Below are 20440 nucleotides of genomic sequence, written 5' to 3'. Positions count from 1 at the left end.
TATAGCTGCTGCTCGAAGAAACGAGCCATACTCTCAAACGCACGAGTAGCAGCATCCCCATTCGGAGGCGGGGGTGCATCATCATGACGATCCTCAATAGTCTCTGCCTATCTAACAATAGGTGCGCGTCTAGGAGGCATTATATCTGAACGTTTTCCAAATTCTAACGTAACCAATATGCATTTAAATTTTAGTTTTCTAATCATGCATCATATCCTAATTCATTTTAGCAATTTAAGCATATAAAACATATATACTAAAAAAGCTAGTAAACATGTGACGTAAACATATAATTCATGTAATCATGCAGGTAGCAACATAAAAATCGTATAAAGCATGTAAACTTACAAATTGAGTCTTGACGACTGAGCTTCCCGGCACTGATGGTGGAACAACTCTTTACATGAACATTGCTCTGATATCAACTGAAACGTCCACTACTCGTTTTGTATAAAATGTACTAGAAATTTTTTTTTCTCCTTAATCTTGATAATTCGAAATATATATATATATACTTTAAAATGTCTTGACAACATTTTTAAAATAAAACCACCAACTAATATTTGAAAATCAAAAGAAATAAATTAAATCGTAAAATCGTCAAACCTTACCAAACTTAAAAGCAATATTTGAAAAGTATAACACATACTATCAACCTCTCAAAAACCTCTTAAAAGCATAAATAAAAAATCGTAAAAATATTTAATATAAACATAAATCACTAGTGCGGAAAACTAGCGCTGGTCCTCGGGTTATGTGCACATTTAGTCCAGCAAAGTCAACCATCAAGACTTCCATTATCATTATTATCATAATCACCTGCATCAATCACATCATCATGAACATATTCATATTCATATTATCATCAACATATACGTATTCTTTTTTCCTTTCGTTGAATTTAGATCGTTAATTGTGACTTTCGTATTCGTCTACGTATTGGGCGATGGATCCGTCTACATGTAACCACAGTACTAGGCGGCGAGGACATCAGCGACACTCTCACCCGTCAACTGAGCCTTGGCCTTACGTATTAACATATCATCGTATCATAGTATTAGTCACAATTACTTCACTTCCTTCAACGTTTCGTATTTTCATCACTTTATAAAAATTAAACATGCATATAATGTTTTTCTTTTAAACCAAGCATCCAACATATCTTTTAACGTTATTGTTTCATCATAAAAATTCATAAACATTTAAAATAAACATTTTAACATATTAAATCATAAAATCTATAAACATTTAAAATAAACATTTTGACATATAAAATAGCATTCAGGACACTGCCATGACGTTTACTAATTTCAGGTGTAAAATTATCGTTGTACCCCTAGACGTAAAATTTCACGTTTTTGACTTTTTCGTAATTTCGTCGACTCTAGACCACCCCAAATAATTATTTAAGCATACATTAATTTTCTCGTATTTTTATTTAGCTTAAGTTCGAGGCTTTCTATTTATTCTTCAATTATTAATTCGTAGTGCGTTTTACCCCGAATTAATTCAAACTTTAATATAAAACTCCCAAATTTAAAACTTAGACTTTTTGTATTTAATTTGCCCTCGCGAACCATGATTCAACCCCCCGTGGACCATGGTTTAAACCCTTAGCCATTAAAACCCAAAGAACTGAACCCTAACATAATACCCTTGAGACAACTCTCGGTTTTGTCGAGCCATGCCCGAGCCACCTTGAGCCAACCCCCTTCCTAGACAACCTAGGAACCTACTGGACCCATGTTGACCCCCAGGACTCGGCCCTAACCTGCAGCAACCCCCTGCACGAAACAAGAGAGTCGCGCGAGTCCTTCATGCATGCACCTAGGTCTCCCTCGCTTCTTGGACTCCTCCCCCGAGCCACACCAAAGCCCAGCCGACCCTGGACCAACCTCAGACCCCTCTCGAGCCAGACTAGCTCCCCTAAACCTCGCCATACACTCCCTCTTCCCAAACCCCCGCAAGCATGCCATGGGGAGAGTCTTAACCCGATAAGACTCCTCTTTTGGCCGTGGTCCAAGAGTCCTAGCCCTGCTAGGACCCTTCCTAACCCCACACCACGGCGTGTACGAGTCCCGGTCCTGCCCTGAACGAGCCGCGACCCAAGCCCCCTCCTAGCCGAACCCTATTGTATCATGATTTTGTGGATTTCGTTCATGCCTTGTCGTGTGCGTGTGCAACCTATCTAGTGCATTCTACGACTTCTTAACTCATGTAAAAACAACCCATAACCATTCCCTAATCATGGCAGCCCCTTCATGTATGTATATATCAAGTTTTGGACCAAATATCATACTTTAAAACCCATGCTTTGCATAAAAACGAAAATAATAAAAAAGGTAACTTGTTTTTTCATGCAATTCATATCAAATACATATTAGGGTGTGATAGATGAGAAAAAAAAAAGAAATATGACGTGTCTTTGCGTTTTTAACGCATGATTAAACGTTGACGATTGAAGAACGACGAGGAGGAGGACCTTGGCTTGAAAAGCTATAAAGATTTCGAAACTTTCTCTCCAAAACTTGTGCGTGTCGTGTGATTTGTTAAAAGAAAAGAGTTTGAGTGAACAAGGGGTGTGGGGCGTGAGTTTTGGGTAGGTTATGGGAGGGTTTTGAGTTTTAAATACTAATTAAACACCAATTGGAAGCTTAGACCCATTAAGATGGTTAATTAAAGCCATTAAGCCCATTAGTGCATAATTAAGATATTTTGTTTAGTAAAGTTTGTGAAATTATTAGCCAAGTTGCCAAAACGTTCGTATTTTAGTTGAAAAACCAACACCGGTATAAAATTACATCCCGACGTATAAAATCACCTCAAAACTCCTTATTTTCAAAAATAGGAAAAACATCAATCATATTTTAAATAATTAAAAACAATTATTTTATAAAAACATTTTTTATTTTTCAGCCCTCGGTCTCCGTTCCTCGATCGCAACTCGAAAAACCATTAAAAATACATTTTAATGCACATAAGTAGAAAAACTACTAAAACATCATATAAACATATCACATAGTAAATTTAACAATTAAAATCAATTAATTAACTATTTTCCATATTCCTTAGATTTGCATGCAGTTGGTTTACGTCGTCTTAATTTTAGACCTTACAGGTGTCATATGACAACATTACAAAAAAATTACAAACGACTAAGGGGTATTAATAAACGTATTCTTTTATGTTGTTGGAAGTAAACCACATAGGCATAAGAGGAAAAGTTTTTGAACTCAACCTTATGCTAGAAGTGGAAGAAGTTCTTGGAGACCAAGAACAGTATGGTCTAGACAGAAAGCCATATCTCAACAAACTATCCAGAAAATGAAAAAAATAGGTATTAAACGCTTCGATCCAACCCCGGATATTGAAGAAGCAGTTTATTACAAGTATCTTATTCAATTATACCAGTTTGAGGATATTGCATCGGACGAAAGTATATATGAAGAAGAAGAAGTTTTGAGTCAGGAATAATCCGATGGAACTGAATCGGAATCTGACTAAAGACGAGGTGTTTCGACACGAAACACATGAAGATTTGTCTGGGTTTTTTTTGACACGAAACTCACGAAAGATATGGTTGTAAGGCCCTGTAATTAATTATCCGGTAATTTGGCATAAGTAGAATAATTATTGAGTTGTAAATTAAAATAATTATTTTCGCCAAATAAATTCAAGAAGTGTGTTAAAAAATATATTTTAGAATATCGGAGAATTTAACAATAAAAAATATATATAGAGTTTAAATAACACATGAGAGCAAAATTAATACAGACCGGGATAAATGGGCTTGAATTACTATTTTAGTAACCAAATACACAATATATAAATATATATATACATACACACATAACTTACGTGAAGTGAGAGAAGGAAGAAAAGAAATAAGAAGAAAGAAGCTTTCCCCCAAACTCCATTTCCGTCACTTGTGTAGCAGCCACGGAAAAGTTGCGATATCTTCTCCTTCCAGAGTCTAAATCTCAATCGATCTAAAAGGATGTCTTCCTAACATCCTAAGCTTCGATTTAAGTCAAAAATCGCGAAGTTTGAGCAAGAATTCAGGTAGATCAAAGCTGCTGTTCCGATGCTCTGTTTCTGCGCGAATTCTTCTGGTTTTGGGGTGAGAGTTTTGTGTTGCTGCGATTTTTAAAACTTGAATTTGTAGAAATGACCTAAATAAACTTTGGTTTAATTTTTCTTTTTATAGCCGCTAGAATCATCAAATTTCGATAAGAAACCGATTTGTTATGATTTTTCTACCAAATGTGCCAAAATCGAATTCTGCAATTGTGCTGTGTAGGACACCTACTGTAATTCGAGTTTTTTTTGTCAATTATGCGCTCGGATTCTTGACTTGTGATTAAAATAAGAGTGGTAGAGCAATGTGTTGTCTTCGTAATGATATAAGATTCGTTAAATTCTATAAAGAATTGAGCAAGTAATGGTTGTTTTTCTAAAACTGCTCAGTGTATGAGATTATGTCCGCGAATTCATAAGTAACAGTATGTTCTTGAAAATTCTGAGAATAATCTACTGAGATTGTGAAGATGGTTTCAATTGGAGAAACTTAGATAATTGAGTTATCTTTCATTTCCAATTGGCGGATATTGATTTGAGTTAATATTGAGCGATATACGAATTTTATGCTCTTTTGTGTCAAATCGGACATTGGTATGGAATGTAGTTTTCATGATCGGATTATTGTGGTTTTATTTAGGCCAAGAGTCTTCAAGTTAAGTTGATATTGGATTGTCAAGTTGGTATAGGTATGTTACAGCTCGGTAACATACGACGGTAAAACATAAATTATGTTTAATTGTCATTCTGTGTTGCATTGATCGTGTTTATGATTTGTTGACTGTTGTAAGTTGTTAAATGCCTTCGTTATGATATATGTTTATTACTGTGACATATTATTGGCATTTAGCATAGGGCATACTGTTGTGACATTCATGTTGAACCCTATTGTTCTTGTTAGCCCATTGTTGATATTTGTTGTTATATGGCACTGTTGTTTATCTCGGGATCATTGTGTGGCTGGTAGGCCTATACACATGAGACCGTAGATGTGATTGAACAATCCCGTGGTCAGTGCAGCCTTCTGAGGTGAGCGCTGGGATTGTGTCATCTAGTTCGTTATGTTGTGCCATCCTGTTATATCATATCATCTGTATGGAGGCTGAGTCAGGGGTGTTATTCAGCACAGCTTGGCATACCTCGCATACTTGGCAGGGCGGTTTAGCTGTATGACGATGTAGCTCCCCTGTGTTGTTGCTCGAGCATTATTCCAGTTGTTATCGTACCGTTTGTTGGCTTCTGTTATCTCAATTATGCGTTGAGCATTTCATGCATTGCATATTACGTTTTATTATATGATTATGCATGATTTATGATTATTGTTGTTATTGTTGAACTTTTTCATACATGAATCCTAACCTCAGTTGTTTATTGGGGGGGCTACTGTGGTTGCTATTGGGCACCATGGTAGATCTCCTGAGTCGTTTTGCAGCATCAGGCCGAGGTTCCGCCATTGGAGCTCGGGATTGAGGTTGGATTGCTTGGTTCTGTCAGTGGAGTTTCCCATTTAGTCTATATGTATGTCTTGAGTTTGTTTCAATTTTGTATTGTACTTTATTTGCCGGGGAGATGCCCCGTGTATCTGTAGTGGTATTGGGTTGTTTTTGCGATGTTCTGAGTCGACTTTGTGATAATTATAATCTGGTGAGCATTTGGTAAGTTTTAATTTCTGTTTAGTCCTGGCCAGTGCGGCTATAGGTTGTTTAACTTCGGTTTTGTTTTAATGATTCTAGTTGGAGTATATTTTGATATAAACTGATGCTTGAGTTTTCGGGATGTCCTACTTACGGGGAGGTTATGCCGAAATTTTCTAGGCCCTGAGGTCCGTTTTAAAGTATTTTAAACACTTTTTCCGCTGCAGATTTAAAGCAAATAATTATTGTTTGATAATAAATTATCATTAGAGTAAATGGGCCTCACATCTTGGTATCAGAGCGTAAACTGGGATACGCTTGAACTAGAGTCTAGGACACTTGAGTCTTGACACTAAAATGGTTGTTGCGCCTGTGTATGCTACTTGACAACATGCTTATGTGATTATATGATTTGTTTACTTCCATTCTAATTTTTTTGGTGTTTTATCGTATAGAATTGAGGGAGGTGGAGAAATTCCTGTTGATTAGATTCCTCTAACTCGAGGTCGAGGTCGTGGACGTGGTAGACCTCGTGTCCATGTTGCTGATGATACTTTTGTTGAGCAAGCTGCTTATCAGCTAAAGCAGCTTAGGATGGATGAGTTAGTTGCCCGTTTTCACTCTATGCATCCACCTCGATTCAGTGGTTCGGAGGGAGCCGAGAAAACAGAACTGTGGATTTTCGAGATTGAGGAATTGTTTGATTTGATCGAGTATCCTTCAGAGCGTCGATTGAGATTAGCTGTGCATCAGTTGAAAGATCGTGCCAAAATGTGGTGGTCTACTACAATGACCTTAGATGCTCAAAGGATTATTCCATCGTGGGATATATTCAAGCTGAAGTTTAAGGAGAGTTATTGTCCTCCATCATTTTACAGTTCTAAGGCTTCGGAGTTTCATAACCTGAAACAAGGCAATATGTCAATTGCGGAGTATGCGGATACTTTTTATGCTATGCTAAGATATGCTCCTCATGTGGCTGCAAGTCAGGTTGCGGTTGTTGAAAGTTTCATTGAAGGATGGAACGATCATCTACACCTTTTTGGTAGACCCGCCGGGTAGAACTTGTCCAACCTGACGTACTTGACTTGACAGCTCGACATGTTATACACCCGTAAATTTGATTACCATGAGCTAGTTCAGGCCCGAGTCCTGGTTTGACCCGACCTTGGTCAGGTAGACTTTCACCAATAAAATTAGTTTTGTCAACAAAATAAAATCTATAATATATTATTAAGTTTGAGACACTTAAAGTAATTAAATTTAGGTGTCATAGTCTGTTTTAATAATTATATATATTAATAAAATATTAAAATTTTAATGCAAGTTACATAAAGCTCGGTAGATATAATCTTTGTTTCTTAAGTACTATCAAGTTGCGGGTTCAATTCTTATTTATGTCTTTTTTTTCCTTTCTTTTTTCTATTTATTTTTTTAATTCATATATCAAAATGACCGTATAGTCACTCACTAATTTTATAATTACATTTTGATTCTCATTTAAATATAAAAAACATGAATTATAAAAAATATTATATACGTCTTGTATGCGTCAATGCACCAGTATAAATAAAGCCAGATGGAACTCAAAAGTCTCCTCTTAATTATTTTGATCGAACACGTAAAATGACATAATCTTCTGTCTTATTTATTCCTAATAGTTCTGTCATTCTTCTGTGTGAGAGTCTACAACAATAATGGGGAAGATAACCTCAGAATCCCCCAAAGAAACAACAACCCATTTCAGCCACCCCCATCCGTTGAAGCTTCGCAACTATATCCCTCAACAAATCCCGAATTTATCATCCTCTTGTTCAGGATGCAAGCTCCAACCTTCTGGTTTGATCTACTCTTGCACTGTTTGCAGCTATTTTCTCCACAAAAAATGCTTCGAAATGCCCAAGAAAATCTCCCACCCTTGTCACAAAGACCACGCTTTCACCCTCTTGACGCAACCCGCCTATGCGGACGGGATGTTCAAATGTGATGCTTGCGGGGAAAATGGCGATGGCTTCTCCTATCACTGCAAACCATGCGGCAATGATTTGCATATACTGTGTTCCGCCATGCCTTTATCCATTACTCATGCCAGACATGTTCATAGGCTTGAGCTTACGTTTGGATCGCCTTATCCTACAAAGGATTTTTGCTGTGGTATATGCAAGAGGGTCGGCTCCGATCACTGGATTTATAGGTGCAATTTGTGTGCGTTTGATGCTCATTTGCACTGTGCGAAAAGTGTCGCTCCAGTGAATAACATGGGCTTTCAGTCTCATCAAGGACCCGTGCCGCAGCTAGGGGGCGCGACCTTTTCTAGGTCTGCTCCTCCTCAGCCGTCGCAGGGATACCGCCCACATTACATGGCAGCAACGCCTTCCCCGATGCAACATAATTTCGTCCAACCGCCACCGGCTCTTGGGATTCCGGCAGGATCCCCGGTTCTGCAGCACAATCCGTTTGCGCTCAACAGACAGAACGATCAGAATCTGATGTTTCTTCAGGCTTTACAGCAAATAATACAGAACAATAACGCTATGACACAGGCTATACTGGCTGGCGGCACAACCGGCCTTGGAGCTGGTGGTGTGACCGGGCTTGGAGGTGGATTTGGCGGAGACACGGGTGGGTTTGGATCTGGTGGTCTAGGTGGCGCCGGAGGTGGATTCGGTGCTGGTGGTTTTGGAGGTGATAATGGATATCAACAGTTGATGCAGCTCTACTCCAATATTAACGGAGGTGGCTTCGGCGGCGGCGGAGGGCAAGAATTTTTGCAAGCATTAATGAACGGCGGTTTTGGCGGCGGCGGTGGTGGTGGTGAAGGACTGGATTTTTTACAAACTTTTTCGGGAGGTGGAGGTGGTCTTGATTTTCTTGGAGGAATGCTCGGTGGATTTGGCTTCTGACTTGAATAATTTTGAATGGAAATCCTAGTAAAATCCAGGCTTCCTTGGATTAATCTTCCTCTCTGTGTGTGTGTTTTTGTTTTTGTTTTTGCTTTTTTTCCATTAAAATATGAATGGTTTTCAACATTTACTGAAATTTGAACACGGATAAATTTCATGTAAACGTTCTTGATTCTGCCCTGTATCATTTCTTGAATAAAATCCTTTGCAAATTTATGTAATTAAATGTATTTGTATCTTTGAAAACTTGCTGATATATATATATGCGGCTATTGGAATCATCAATGTAAGTGTATCTTTATCCATCCATGATCGATACTTATTGCTCAATAATCTTGAAAAATTTACTATTTTTACCGGAAGTGTTGAAGGACACAAAAATTTTTAGGAAATCATATTATCAGTCAATTTTATGAGACGGATATCCAATCCGACTTGACCCACAAAAATTTATTATTTTTAATCCCAAAAGTAATACTTTTTATTTTAAATATGGATCGAGTCGACTCGTTCAACGAATATAAATATGTAAGACAATTTCACAAAACTCCTATTTGCAAGAGGGTGGGGTAGTTGATGGTAGGGTGGGGTAGGCATGTTACCCGGCAAGGATTTAACCGGTTCTGGATTATGAAGTAATGGAACTAAACAAAGCCGATAACATATATATCGGATTAAACCGGTTCAATCTTTATCATATTCAATATATAATCTAATCCGAAACCGAGTCGAAACGAAACATGTTGAACCAAATTTGACTAGATTATTGACCGAATTAAAAAAGACTAGGATCGAGTTGAGATCAAATTGAAATCAAGTTTTTTATATTCAATCAATACGTACGTAAACATGTCGTTTATTAAGCAACCTATTTGAAAATTAAATATATTATTCGTTATCAGACTGGATACGTTCCGGATCAAGATTTAAAAAAAAAAACAATTCAATTCAATTAAAATATCGGTTTTGCTTAGACCTTAAACCACAAATTTGTTCCATACTATGATGGTTCCAGTTTTGCATTCCCTCATCCGCTGCCAATCCATTATGCTATTTTTATTATTTTTTCCTTTTTTTATTTAAATAATTTTATAACAACAACAATAATAATGTTGGGATCGAGTTAAAGCTTATAGGGAGTGAATATACTCTTTTAAAATTTTAAAACTTTGAACTGTTCTTAACAATTTGTAGGCTATCAAAAAATATTCTCGAACTAATAGTTTATTTGGACAACTAAAAAGTGAATAAGTGTGAAAATGGTTTAGCTTGACTAGGGATAAACTATATAATACACTTGATAGTTAACAATAAATGTCTTGAAAATAATATGCGAGATTGTAACTTGCATAATGAAATGAGACATATATTTTTATGCATGTTCGGAGATAACACTCTTACATCTGACCCCTTCTTCCTCTTAAGAAAATATTATATTAAAAGACATCGTTTTTACAACATCTTGTAACAAGTCACTTCAGCTAACACTACAAAAAAATATATCATCAACAACACTCTTACGACAACGGTTTTTATTAAAACCGTTGTGTTTTTTCTTTTAAAAACGGTTTTAATAAAAACCGCTGTCGTGGCCTAAAAAAGCCGCTTATAGACAACGGTTAACCGTTGTCTTTGATGTGTCTTCGACAACGGTTTTTAAAAACCTTTGTCTTTGATGTGTCTACGACAACGATTTTTAAAAACCATTGTCTATGAGCGTTTTTTTGAGCTACTACAAAGGTTTTTAAAAACCGTTGTCTAAGAAAGTTTTTTTGGGCTACAACAACGGTTTTAACAACCGTTTCTATCAGCGTTTTTTTAGGCTACAACAACGGTTTTTAAAAACTGCTGTCTATGAGCGTTTTTTTTTAAACTACGACAACAGGTTTTTAAAAAGCGGTTGTTTATATGTGTTTTTGTCAAAAGTTAAAGACAACGGTTTGTGTAAACCGTTGTCTTTCAGCTGGTTATTTTAGAACTACGACAACGATTTTTTAAAATGTTTTCGTTTTTTAGTGTTTTATTTGGTTAACAACAACGGTTTTTGAAAAACTGTAGTTGTAATTCTAATTTTTTGTAAAAAAATCGTTTATCAGCGACGGTTTCATTAAAACCTTCACTACCGTCGCTATATTTAGCGAATGTTTTAATGGAACCGTCACAATTTTAAATTAGTGACGGTAAATATAGCGACACACTACACCAAAAACGGCAAACGACAACAGATTTTATCCGTTGTCATAGCTTTTTTAAAACTGAGGGTGTTGTTGAAAGTCCGTTCAACGACAACGGTTTTTATCAATTGTGGTAGGTCAAATTTGAGACGGGTATGTTGCTTATAAAAGTAGCAACGGTTTTGATTCAAAATTAGCGACGGTTTATTAAACCGTCGCTAGTTCAAATTAAACGTCGCTAATTTAAAATTAGCGACAATTAGCAATAAAGACCGTCGCTACTTTTAGCGATGGTTTGTAATCAAAATATCCGTCGCTAATTTGTTTCGAAAAATTAAAAAAAATACTTTTAATAATTTAATAAATCTAAAAGAAACTAATAATAGAAACTAAAATCGTGTAAAAGGAAAAAAAATTAAGTGTTGTGAAGTAGTAAAATCGTGTAAGAGAGAAAAATTTTAAGTGTTATGAAGTGGTTAGAAAAATTTTACGTGATGTGTGAAAGTGATAAAATTGTGTAAGAGAGAAAAATTTTAAGTGTTATGAAGTGGTTATAAAAATTTTAAGTGTTGTGTGAAGTGATAAAATGATATAAAAGAGAAAAATTTTAAGTTTTGTGAAGTGTTGTGGAGGAAATGAACCGAAAATGGTGATATTTACAGACAGTTTGCGACGGTTTTTGGTTAAACTGTCGCTATTGGCGACGGTAATTGAGAAACTGTCGCATGTTTTAATTTTGCAACGGTTTGGATTTAAACCGTTGCTAAAATTAGCGACGGCTTTAAAACCCGTCGCTAATATTAGCGACGGGTTTTGTAAAACTGTCGCTAATTTTAAACATGCGACGGGTATTTTTAAAACCGTCGCTAATTTTAAATTAGCGACGGTTTTTATACACCGTTGCTAAATTAATTAGCGACGGTTTTTATACACCGTTGCTAAATTTAGCGACGGTTTTTGAAAAGTTGTCGCTAAATATTGCAACGTTTTCCAAAACTGTTGTTGTTTGTTCCAAAACCACGCTAATCAACAATGATTTCTTAAAACCGTTGTCGATTGTCCCCAAAACACGATAATAGACAGCGGTTCTATGAATCGTTGCCATTGACCCTAAAAAAAGGCTCAAAGACAACGGTTTTATAGAACCGTTATCATTGACCCCAAAAACCGTCGTTTTTGACACCAAAAAGACAACAGTTTTTAAAAAATGTTGTCTTTCACCCCCACAAAGACAACGGTGTCTTTGACCCCCAAAAGACATAAAACCGTTGTTAAAAACATACGACATCGGTTTTTGTTTTAAAACCGTCGCTAAATATAGCGACGGTTACCGTCGCTAATTTTAAAATTGAGACGGTTTTATTTAATAACTGTCTCTAATAGCGATGGCTTTAGCTATTAGCGACGGTTTACTAAAAGCAGTCGCTAATAGCGACAGTTTAAGCCAAAAGGTTTAAACTAAAACCGTCACAATTTATCTATAAATATTTGCGTCCTCAGTTACTTTTTATCCACACTAAATTTTTCTCTTTCACTTTCTTTTCAATTCTCATGTCTTTCACAATTTTAATTTCGTTTCAATTCTAAGAGTTAAGATTATAAATATTATTAGTTTAATAAAATTTTAAAGTTTTTTGTTAGATTTATTAAATTAAAAAAGTAATTTTTTTTATTTTACGTAAAACATTAGTGACGAAAATCATATGTATTACCATCGCTAATTAGCGATGGTAAATATATGAACAACTGTCGCTAATTAGCGACATAATTAATATGAAAACCGTAAAAACCGTCGCTAATTAGCGACGGTTTTTTAAAAAACCGTCGCAATATTTAGTTTAACAACAATTTTTCAATGCTACGACAACGGTTTTTCACCGTCGTCTTTAGACGTCTACGAGAACGGTTTTTCACCGTTGTCTTTGAGCGCACCCTTTAACCACAGGGTCTTTAACAACGGTTTTACAAGACCTGCGGCAACGGTTTTTCACCGTTGTCGTAGGTCTTTTTTTTTGTAGTGTAATAATTATCACCACCTAATCTGAAACTCTTAATTGTCACTTTAGAATAAAGAACCTCATGTTAACCAGGGAGAAAAAAGCAAAATAACCCAACAATCAGATTGACAGCTTGAGTTTGTAGTATTGTACAGAGAGATCCTTGGATGATCTGATATATTCAATTAGGGGTATGATAATTGAGCAACTTGAAATTGAAAGATTAATTGTGCTCAAAGTTACTGTAAATATGCAAGATCAATTAGTTCAATGGTTCGATTTTTTTCAGTCCCATCTTTTCTTTGAAATCTATATATATATAGTTTAAAAGCTCCAACTGTGGGACTTGTTTTTCAATGACCATCTTTTTTTTACCCATATGAATGGACATGTATCTTTCAATCGTCGTACCTACCGTTAAATGCTCATTTACTTCATGCTCCTGGCTTTACAAAAAAGCTGATAGACCATGTCCGAAAAGGTATTTTTAGCATTCTGGAGTTGTTAGGATACTGTTTAATCAATCTTAAATAATGAAGTTTTTGAACAGCTTGACTTATAATATCATTTTCGAAATTACGCAATTCTAACCGATTGAAGTGCGTTTGGACTTTCAATGGGTTTGAACACGGGTACTGTAAAATGACTTTGATTCCGTTAGTTTGACAGATAATTTCTTGCAACTAGAGTTCAGACAATCTGCGACTTAACTTTCTTGCGAGAACAAATTGAACTTCTGATGTTCTTGTCTGAATGGCTTGAAATGATCTAGATGTCCAAAAACCTAATATTACAATTAAAGAGCGGTTGGATTTGAAACAACTCTATGTTGTTATATCTCAATTATAAAAACTTAGGGTAATTAAATTATTCTAACAATTTATCCCTTTTTGGTGATGAAAAACCAAGCTACAAGTTTATACAAAATTTTACATTTAAACAAAGTACGCGATGATTGAAAAAATCGAATTGCATTGAGTGATTGAAATGTCATTTTTACTGGTGTAGAGAAATTTAAAACCAATTTTACCTACAATTTTTTTTATCTTACTTGGCTTGAACCTCCACCACTGCCACCTCTTCTGTTTCTTCTCTCTTCCTCTTCCTTTCTCTTCGTTTCATCAGTTCTCTTGGACTCTTCATACCTAGCCCTCTTAGCTCATAGTTTTCGCTCTTTTTACTTTTTGTAATCCACCACTTTACCCTTTTTGACATCACCATGTTGCATATGATCAAGAATTTCTTGCAACTGAGTGCCAAGGGTGGTCTGAATATGATCGAGTCGGGCATCCAAGTGTTGTTGGGATCAGAAGATTTGTCCGAAAAGAGTGACACCCCAAGTTTCAGTCTGACACTTGGATACAACTTGATCAGCAATGAACATCTTAAAATTTTCTCGATCGAACCAAGATCACGAAGAATATCTTTTCGAAAATTGTCAAAAGAAACAATATGATTAGATTTCTTGATTTTGACATTGTTGGATATTTTGGACATGTTTTTTTATCTGTACGAGTGAACTTGATCGAGAAGAACTTTTGCAGAATTGTCTTCATTATCAGAGAAATTATTCATATTAAGGTAAAAAAAAGAATCTTTTCGTTTACGGTTTCAAGAACTAGAGAGCATGATTGGAGCTGTAGATGATGGAGGAGATGGATAAAAGATCTTGTTATGATGGGATCAGCGGTTGAGTCAGTGGCTTAGTAGGTAAAATTTCAGGTTGTTGCTCAACCGTTTCTTCCATTCCATTTGGTCCTTGTTGGACTTTTTCGGGCTGTCCCGAGCAGACTATAATCTCCTTATAGGGTTTATTTTTACGTGAACCAATTTGATCTTCAATTATTTTCTTACGGGCTGGAGTAGTGGAGATGAAGTCAATATGCATGACATTTTCTTCATGGGCAAAGTCTTCTTCAATCATTGTGTCTTGAGACATCGGAGAAGAAGGGTCCATTTTGGACTAGTCAAATTCAAACTAGGAGAGTGATTTGACCACTTAATCTAAAAATATTAGAAGAATATTTGGGAGTTCTTATGTTTAGATTTGAGCGGGACGAGATGAAGGAGGAGCGCAACAACACATTCAGCTTTCTTGACTGCTGAACTATGTTCTTCCATCATAATTTCTTCATTAGCCTGAGCTTCAAAAACTCCGGCCGGAAATTCTTCATAAAATTGTTTCTCATGAGCTTGACTTTCCCTCAAGTCAAAGAATAATGGGATTTCAACTTTCTCAGCCCCATGAAGTTCATAATCCCGCCTCTTCACCTTGACCAAATTGGATAAGGACAGTGCACCCATTTCAAATTGGATTATAACCGCGTCATCATCTTTTGCAGTTTTACCTTGGGCAACAAAGTTTTTCTGTTTCAGCCCACCACAACATCCTTTGCTAAAGAGCTAATACTTCTTTTACCTTATTTTCTCTATAGATCACCTCAAAATGGACAACAGTCCGGTAGTCGACCTGTTGGAACATTTCATGTTCGCAATTTTGATTTTAATGTTAAAAAAACTTGTTATTTTGTTTCTAATGATTTATCGTAGTATGCAGGAAGCTGGAACTGATCATGCTTCGAACTAATCAATTAACCGAACCAAAACTTAAGCTAACGAGATGCAAACTGAAAGTGCCAGCTGATTGCCCAAACTGAATCAACTGAACTGATATTTTAAAGAACAGTTCAACTGATTGTCCAGCTGATATGTGGTTCAGCAGGAGAACTTCAGAAGCCCGGCCTGCTGATGAAGTGCTCAACGGAAGAAGAGCCCAACTGACCAGTTCAATTGAAAGAGTGAAATCAGTTAAATTGACAAGTCAACTGATTTCACCAGCCCAACTGAAAATCAGTTCAGATGACCAGTTAAGAGCATCAGTTAGAAATCAATCAGTTGTAGATCAAGACAAGCTTATCTAAGTGGATTCCAGCTACGCACAAGGGTACAAAAGCAGATGTACTATCAATAGTACAATAATGGACGTTGCAGCAAAGCAAAAAGCCAAAATGTTCCAGAATGGCTGTCCAAAAAGTCGAGACACAAATATCAAGGAACTCATTCAAGTTGCAACGAATACAATTATTGAATCTCACTGTACGATTAGTTTCTCTCCTATAAATAGAAGATCAATGAGGACCAATAACAAGAAAAGAGTGTGTGAAGAAGAGAGGAAACACTTCAAAGTTATATCAGCTTAGTATAGAAGCTTATTTCTCTCAGTGTGTGATAACACTTTCGTGTTGTTCTTAAAGATCAGTTCTCACACACGTGCACACACCACCACCCAAAAATACAGTCTTGCACAAAGACATTAAACTTGTGTATGTAGTCTTTGACACATAGACGTAAACAAGTGTTGATTGGAAGGTGCTGCCTTCTGTCTAGTGTAGGAGTTTAGTTAGGCAGTTGGGTTAGTCGTAAGCCGAGTGGGTTTGTACAAATCAATTGTATAGATCAAAGTCTTCTAGTGGATCCTATCCGAGGTGGTAGAAAGGGTGACGTAGGAGCAGTTGAAGTCTCCAAACATCCATAAACAAATCTTGTGTATTTAATTGTTTAATTATCGTTTTCAAACTGTTTTGATCAGTTAGAGCATCTGTCAGTTCAGTTTTCACCATAATTAAACTGATAAATGCCACAAGTGATTCTCTTTATTTTCAGTTACACATGATATAAAATCTATCTGTGTTTCTTAACGAAGGATTATTTCAAGTGACTTCCGCTTGGTTTGAAAACCAAACTCGATTTAATTCATCGGTATAAACATTCTTAGAACACGAGCTATTGCAGCTCTTGGAGAATATTTTGTTTGAAGCACCTCAAGGTGCCGAAAAAACGATCTTTCACGACCCAACTATCAAACTCTCCCATATTTTATTTTGAAATTTGGTTAACTCTATACATACCAAAATTGGAGGCTTGAACAGAGGAGATATTGGGCTTGACTTCAAAAATGTCCTTCCCTTTGGCTTTGGGATCGATTAAGGCAGACCATACTGATGAGAAGTCAATTCCGAGCTCACTATTGCAACACCCTTTAGAGTAAAGATGGGAACAACTGGAATAAGAGTAGGGCAAAGCGGCTAAGATATGTGTTTGATGAGCTTGATATTCTTTAATCTGTGTTTATCTATCCGCTTCTTCTTCGCAAAAAATACCTGAGTGAGAACTCTACCTTCCAGTAGGCAGAGTTACCTTCTGGTAGTAAGGGAAAAAAACTCAAGTCGATGGATAGAATATTGGAAGTTGCACCCTAAAAACTTACTAAGGCCTGAACCTTCAGCATTCAACATAGAAACCACGGCCTCAAGACATAACCAATGCAAAGTCGAAAAATAGAGTGTTATTTGAATGGCTTGTCATTTTTGAATGTTGGTTTGAAGAAGCAGTCATGATTTTTCTGCAACAAGCGGTTAGAATGCGAAAAGAATAGGAGTTCTTGAAGAATAGGAAAAGATGCAAGACAATCGAAAACAATGAAATAAACTTAACTGTTGGATCGTGTGCTGGGCACCAAAGGTGCTTTAAACACAATATTCTCCAATGAGCTGCAGTAGCCCATGTTTTAAAAATATTTACACCGATGAATTAAATCGAGTTTGGTTAGAAACCAAGCGGAAAACACTCGAAGTAATCCTTCGTTAAGAAATGTTGATATGTTTTAAATAATGTGCAACTGAATAACTGAAAAAGGGTAGATTAGTTTTTGCATTCATCAATTCAGTTATGGTGACAACTGAACTGATGAATACTCTTGCTAATCCAATTAGTTTGAAAACAATAGTTGATCAGTTAAATACACAAGATATGTTTATGGATGTTCGGAGACTTCAACTGCTCCTAAGTCATCCCTTTTACCTCCTCGGGTAGGATACACTAGAAAACTTAGATTTATACAACTGATTGTATAAATCCTACACAGCTTAGGACTTACGCTACTGCCTAACTGAACTCCTACACTAGACTGAAGACAGCACCTTCCAGCCAACACTTTTTTTACTTCTGTGTGTCAAAGACTACATACACAAGTTTATTGTCTTTGTGCAAGACTGTATTTGAGTGGTGGTGTGTGTTCGTGTGTGTGAGAACTAAACAATGAATACACCAGAAAGGTGTTCTCACACACTGAGGGAAAATAGCTTCTGTACTAAACTGATATATCTTGAATTGTTCCATCGCAACTGGGCGTAGTGCTTCTTGAAAGCTGATGAATAATAAGCGTGCCCTTCTTGTTTTTCCACACTCTCCGTGTTGTTGTTTTTGCTGATAATCTTGGCTTGTATTTATAGCAGCAAGATGACCGTATACCAAGACTCGGCGCATGTGACTGTTGCAGCTTGAATGCGTTCCTTGGAGTTTGTGTCTCGTCTTTTTTCGGCATCTCTTCTGGAACAATTTGTCTTTAAGCTTTGCTGCTCGTTTTATTATTGTTCTTTGACTAGACAAAAGCTTATGTACCTTTGCGCACAGCTGGATTCCAATAATGTTGACTGTCGTGTTCCGCAACTGATTGCTCCTAACTGAATTTTTGAACTGGTTAGATGAACTAGTCCGCAGTTGAAGAGGTGAAATCAGTTGGCTCATCACCTGAGCTGATTTCACTGGTTCAATTGAAATGATCAGCTGGGATCTTCATCAGTTGAACACTTAATCAGGTGGCCGGGCTTCTGAAGGTTTCCTACTGAACTACCTTTCAGCTGGTTAGTCAGTTGAACTTATTTAAAATACATCAGTAAGATTTTGTTCAGTTCATAAGATCAGTTGGATATTGTTCAGTTCATAAGATCAGTTGGATATTGTTCAGTTCATAAGATCAGTTGGTGCGTTCAGTTGGTGTATCCGATAGTCTCGAGTTTGGGCTGTCAACTGATTATTTCAGTTTCAGTTTTCTGCGCACTTAAGGTAGATTAATATAAACACAATAAAAAGTTTTGTTAACATCAAAATCAAGTAAATATTGCAAACATAAAATGTTCTAACATTAACTCTTAATATATATATGTACGTTTTGATAGACATGATAGGTCACGTGTTTGTACGTCATTGGTGTCATTTTAAATTTTGAAAATTCAAAAAGTAACTTTTGATGGTTCATATATCAATTTAAAAATAAATGAATTTCAAATAGATAATAACTGTCAAAACAATAAATATGAAGTCAAAATTTGGAAAGATGTAAATAATTAAATTTAGACCATTCAAAAATGATTAATATGCCTTGGGAAGAAATGGTCAGAGTAAATGATAAAATCAAGCTTCAAACTGTTTGACCATAGCTGTTAGAATTGTATACTAGTTTGATTAACTGTTTTATCATGTCGACTTTTGTTCTCCTTAAATATATGCATTCAATCAAATCAATTAAACAAATTACATTACAAAAATAAGAAAACTTAGTGTCTGGTAATGATTTGGTAAAAATACCATTAGCTTGATTGTCTAATGAAATATATTCCAGAATGATATCTTTTTCATTACATGATCTCGGATGAAATGATGTCTGATGTCAATGTGCTTGGTCTGAGAATGCAAGACATGATTTCAGGTTATTGCTATGGTGCTTGTAATGTCATAGAAGATTGGAGACACAACGACTCGAATTCCATAATCTCTTAATTATTGCTAAATCCAAAGTAGTTGTGTACAACAATAGTGGCTAGATATTCTGCTTCAGCCAGTGACGTGGCAATTGATGTTTTCTTTTTGTTGAACTGACATGATCCACTGGTGCTTTTTCGGTCGATCTCGCAACCTGCATAATCTGCATCTGAATACCCAATAAGGTTAAAATTTGAGTCTTTGAGATACTAAAGACACATTCATAGAGTTACTTTAATATATTCAAGTATTCATTTAACTGCAATATAGTGATATTTCTTAGGATTAGCTTGAAAACAAGCACATAAAAAAATCACAAACATTATGTCTGGATGGCTAACAGACATATATAAGAGTGATCGAACGTCCCTTCTCCTTTCAAAAAAGCCTGATCCACAACCATAACAATTTCTCAGAGAGCCAGAAAGAAACTGTACAATGTGACTTCTATTGAGATAATTTGTCATTCATCTTTATCTAGTTTCATTTATGAAATCATCTGAGTGGCAGCCACAACATAATTTCACATGCCAAACTTCTGTAATTGCCAAACTTCTGTAGTAGTTATTTGGTATACTTGACCTGGTTGATGGAAATGCATGTTTCTTGTTATTTTACTTGCAATCTAAGGAAAAATGTTAATTATCTCATCATGCTTATCCCAATATGCTTATGCTTGATCTTAGAAAATATATCATATAGTTTAGGGTTATTGGAACCAAATATTATACCATCGATATAAATTTGCAAAAATAATGAATGATCACCTTCAGTAAATTTAAATAGCGTTTTATCTACGGTTCCAATTACAAAATCATGCTCAAGCAAGATTTTAGTATGTGTATCATACCATAAATGAGGAGCTTGCTTTAGAACATACAATGTTTTGTCAAGTTTATAGAAATAACTAGGATGAGAGTGACTGACAAAGCCAAGAGGTTATTCAACATAAACTTATTCATTGAGTAGATCATTAAGAAATGATGACTTAACATCGGTTCGATTTCTTCAGGAGCTTTATTTTGAGCAGTTTTTCCATTACCGATTGGACGTGC

General features: G+C 36.0%; 1 protein-coding gene across 1 annotated transcript; it reads left to right on the top strand.

Moving 5' to 3' along the window:
* Positions 1-7337: 7337 nt before the first annotated feature.
* On the top strand, positions 7338-8895 carry LOC140988859 (uncharacterized). The gene has a single exon (XM_073457936.1). It carries the CDS (start codon positions 7409-7411, stop codon positions 8612-8614), a length of 1206 nt encoding a protein of 401 aa, XP_073314037.1. The 5' UTR covers positions 7338-7408; the 3' UTR covers positions 8615-8895.
* The last annotated feature ends 11545 nt before the right edge of the window (positions 8896-20440 follow it).

Source organism: Primulina huaijiensis, chromosome 11, assembly GCF_012295235.1.
Source record: "Primulina huaijiensis isolate GDHJ02 chromosome 11, ASM1229523v2, whole genome shotgun sequence".
NCBI classification, from domain to species: domain Eukaryota; kingdom Viridiplantae; phylum Streptophyta; class Magnoliopsida; order Lamiales; family Gesneriaceae; genus Primulina; species Primulina huaijiensis.
This window is presented reverse-complemented; position numbering and strand designations above follow the sequence as displayed.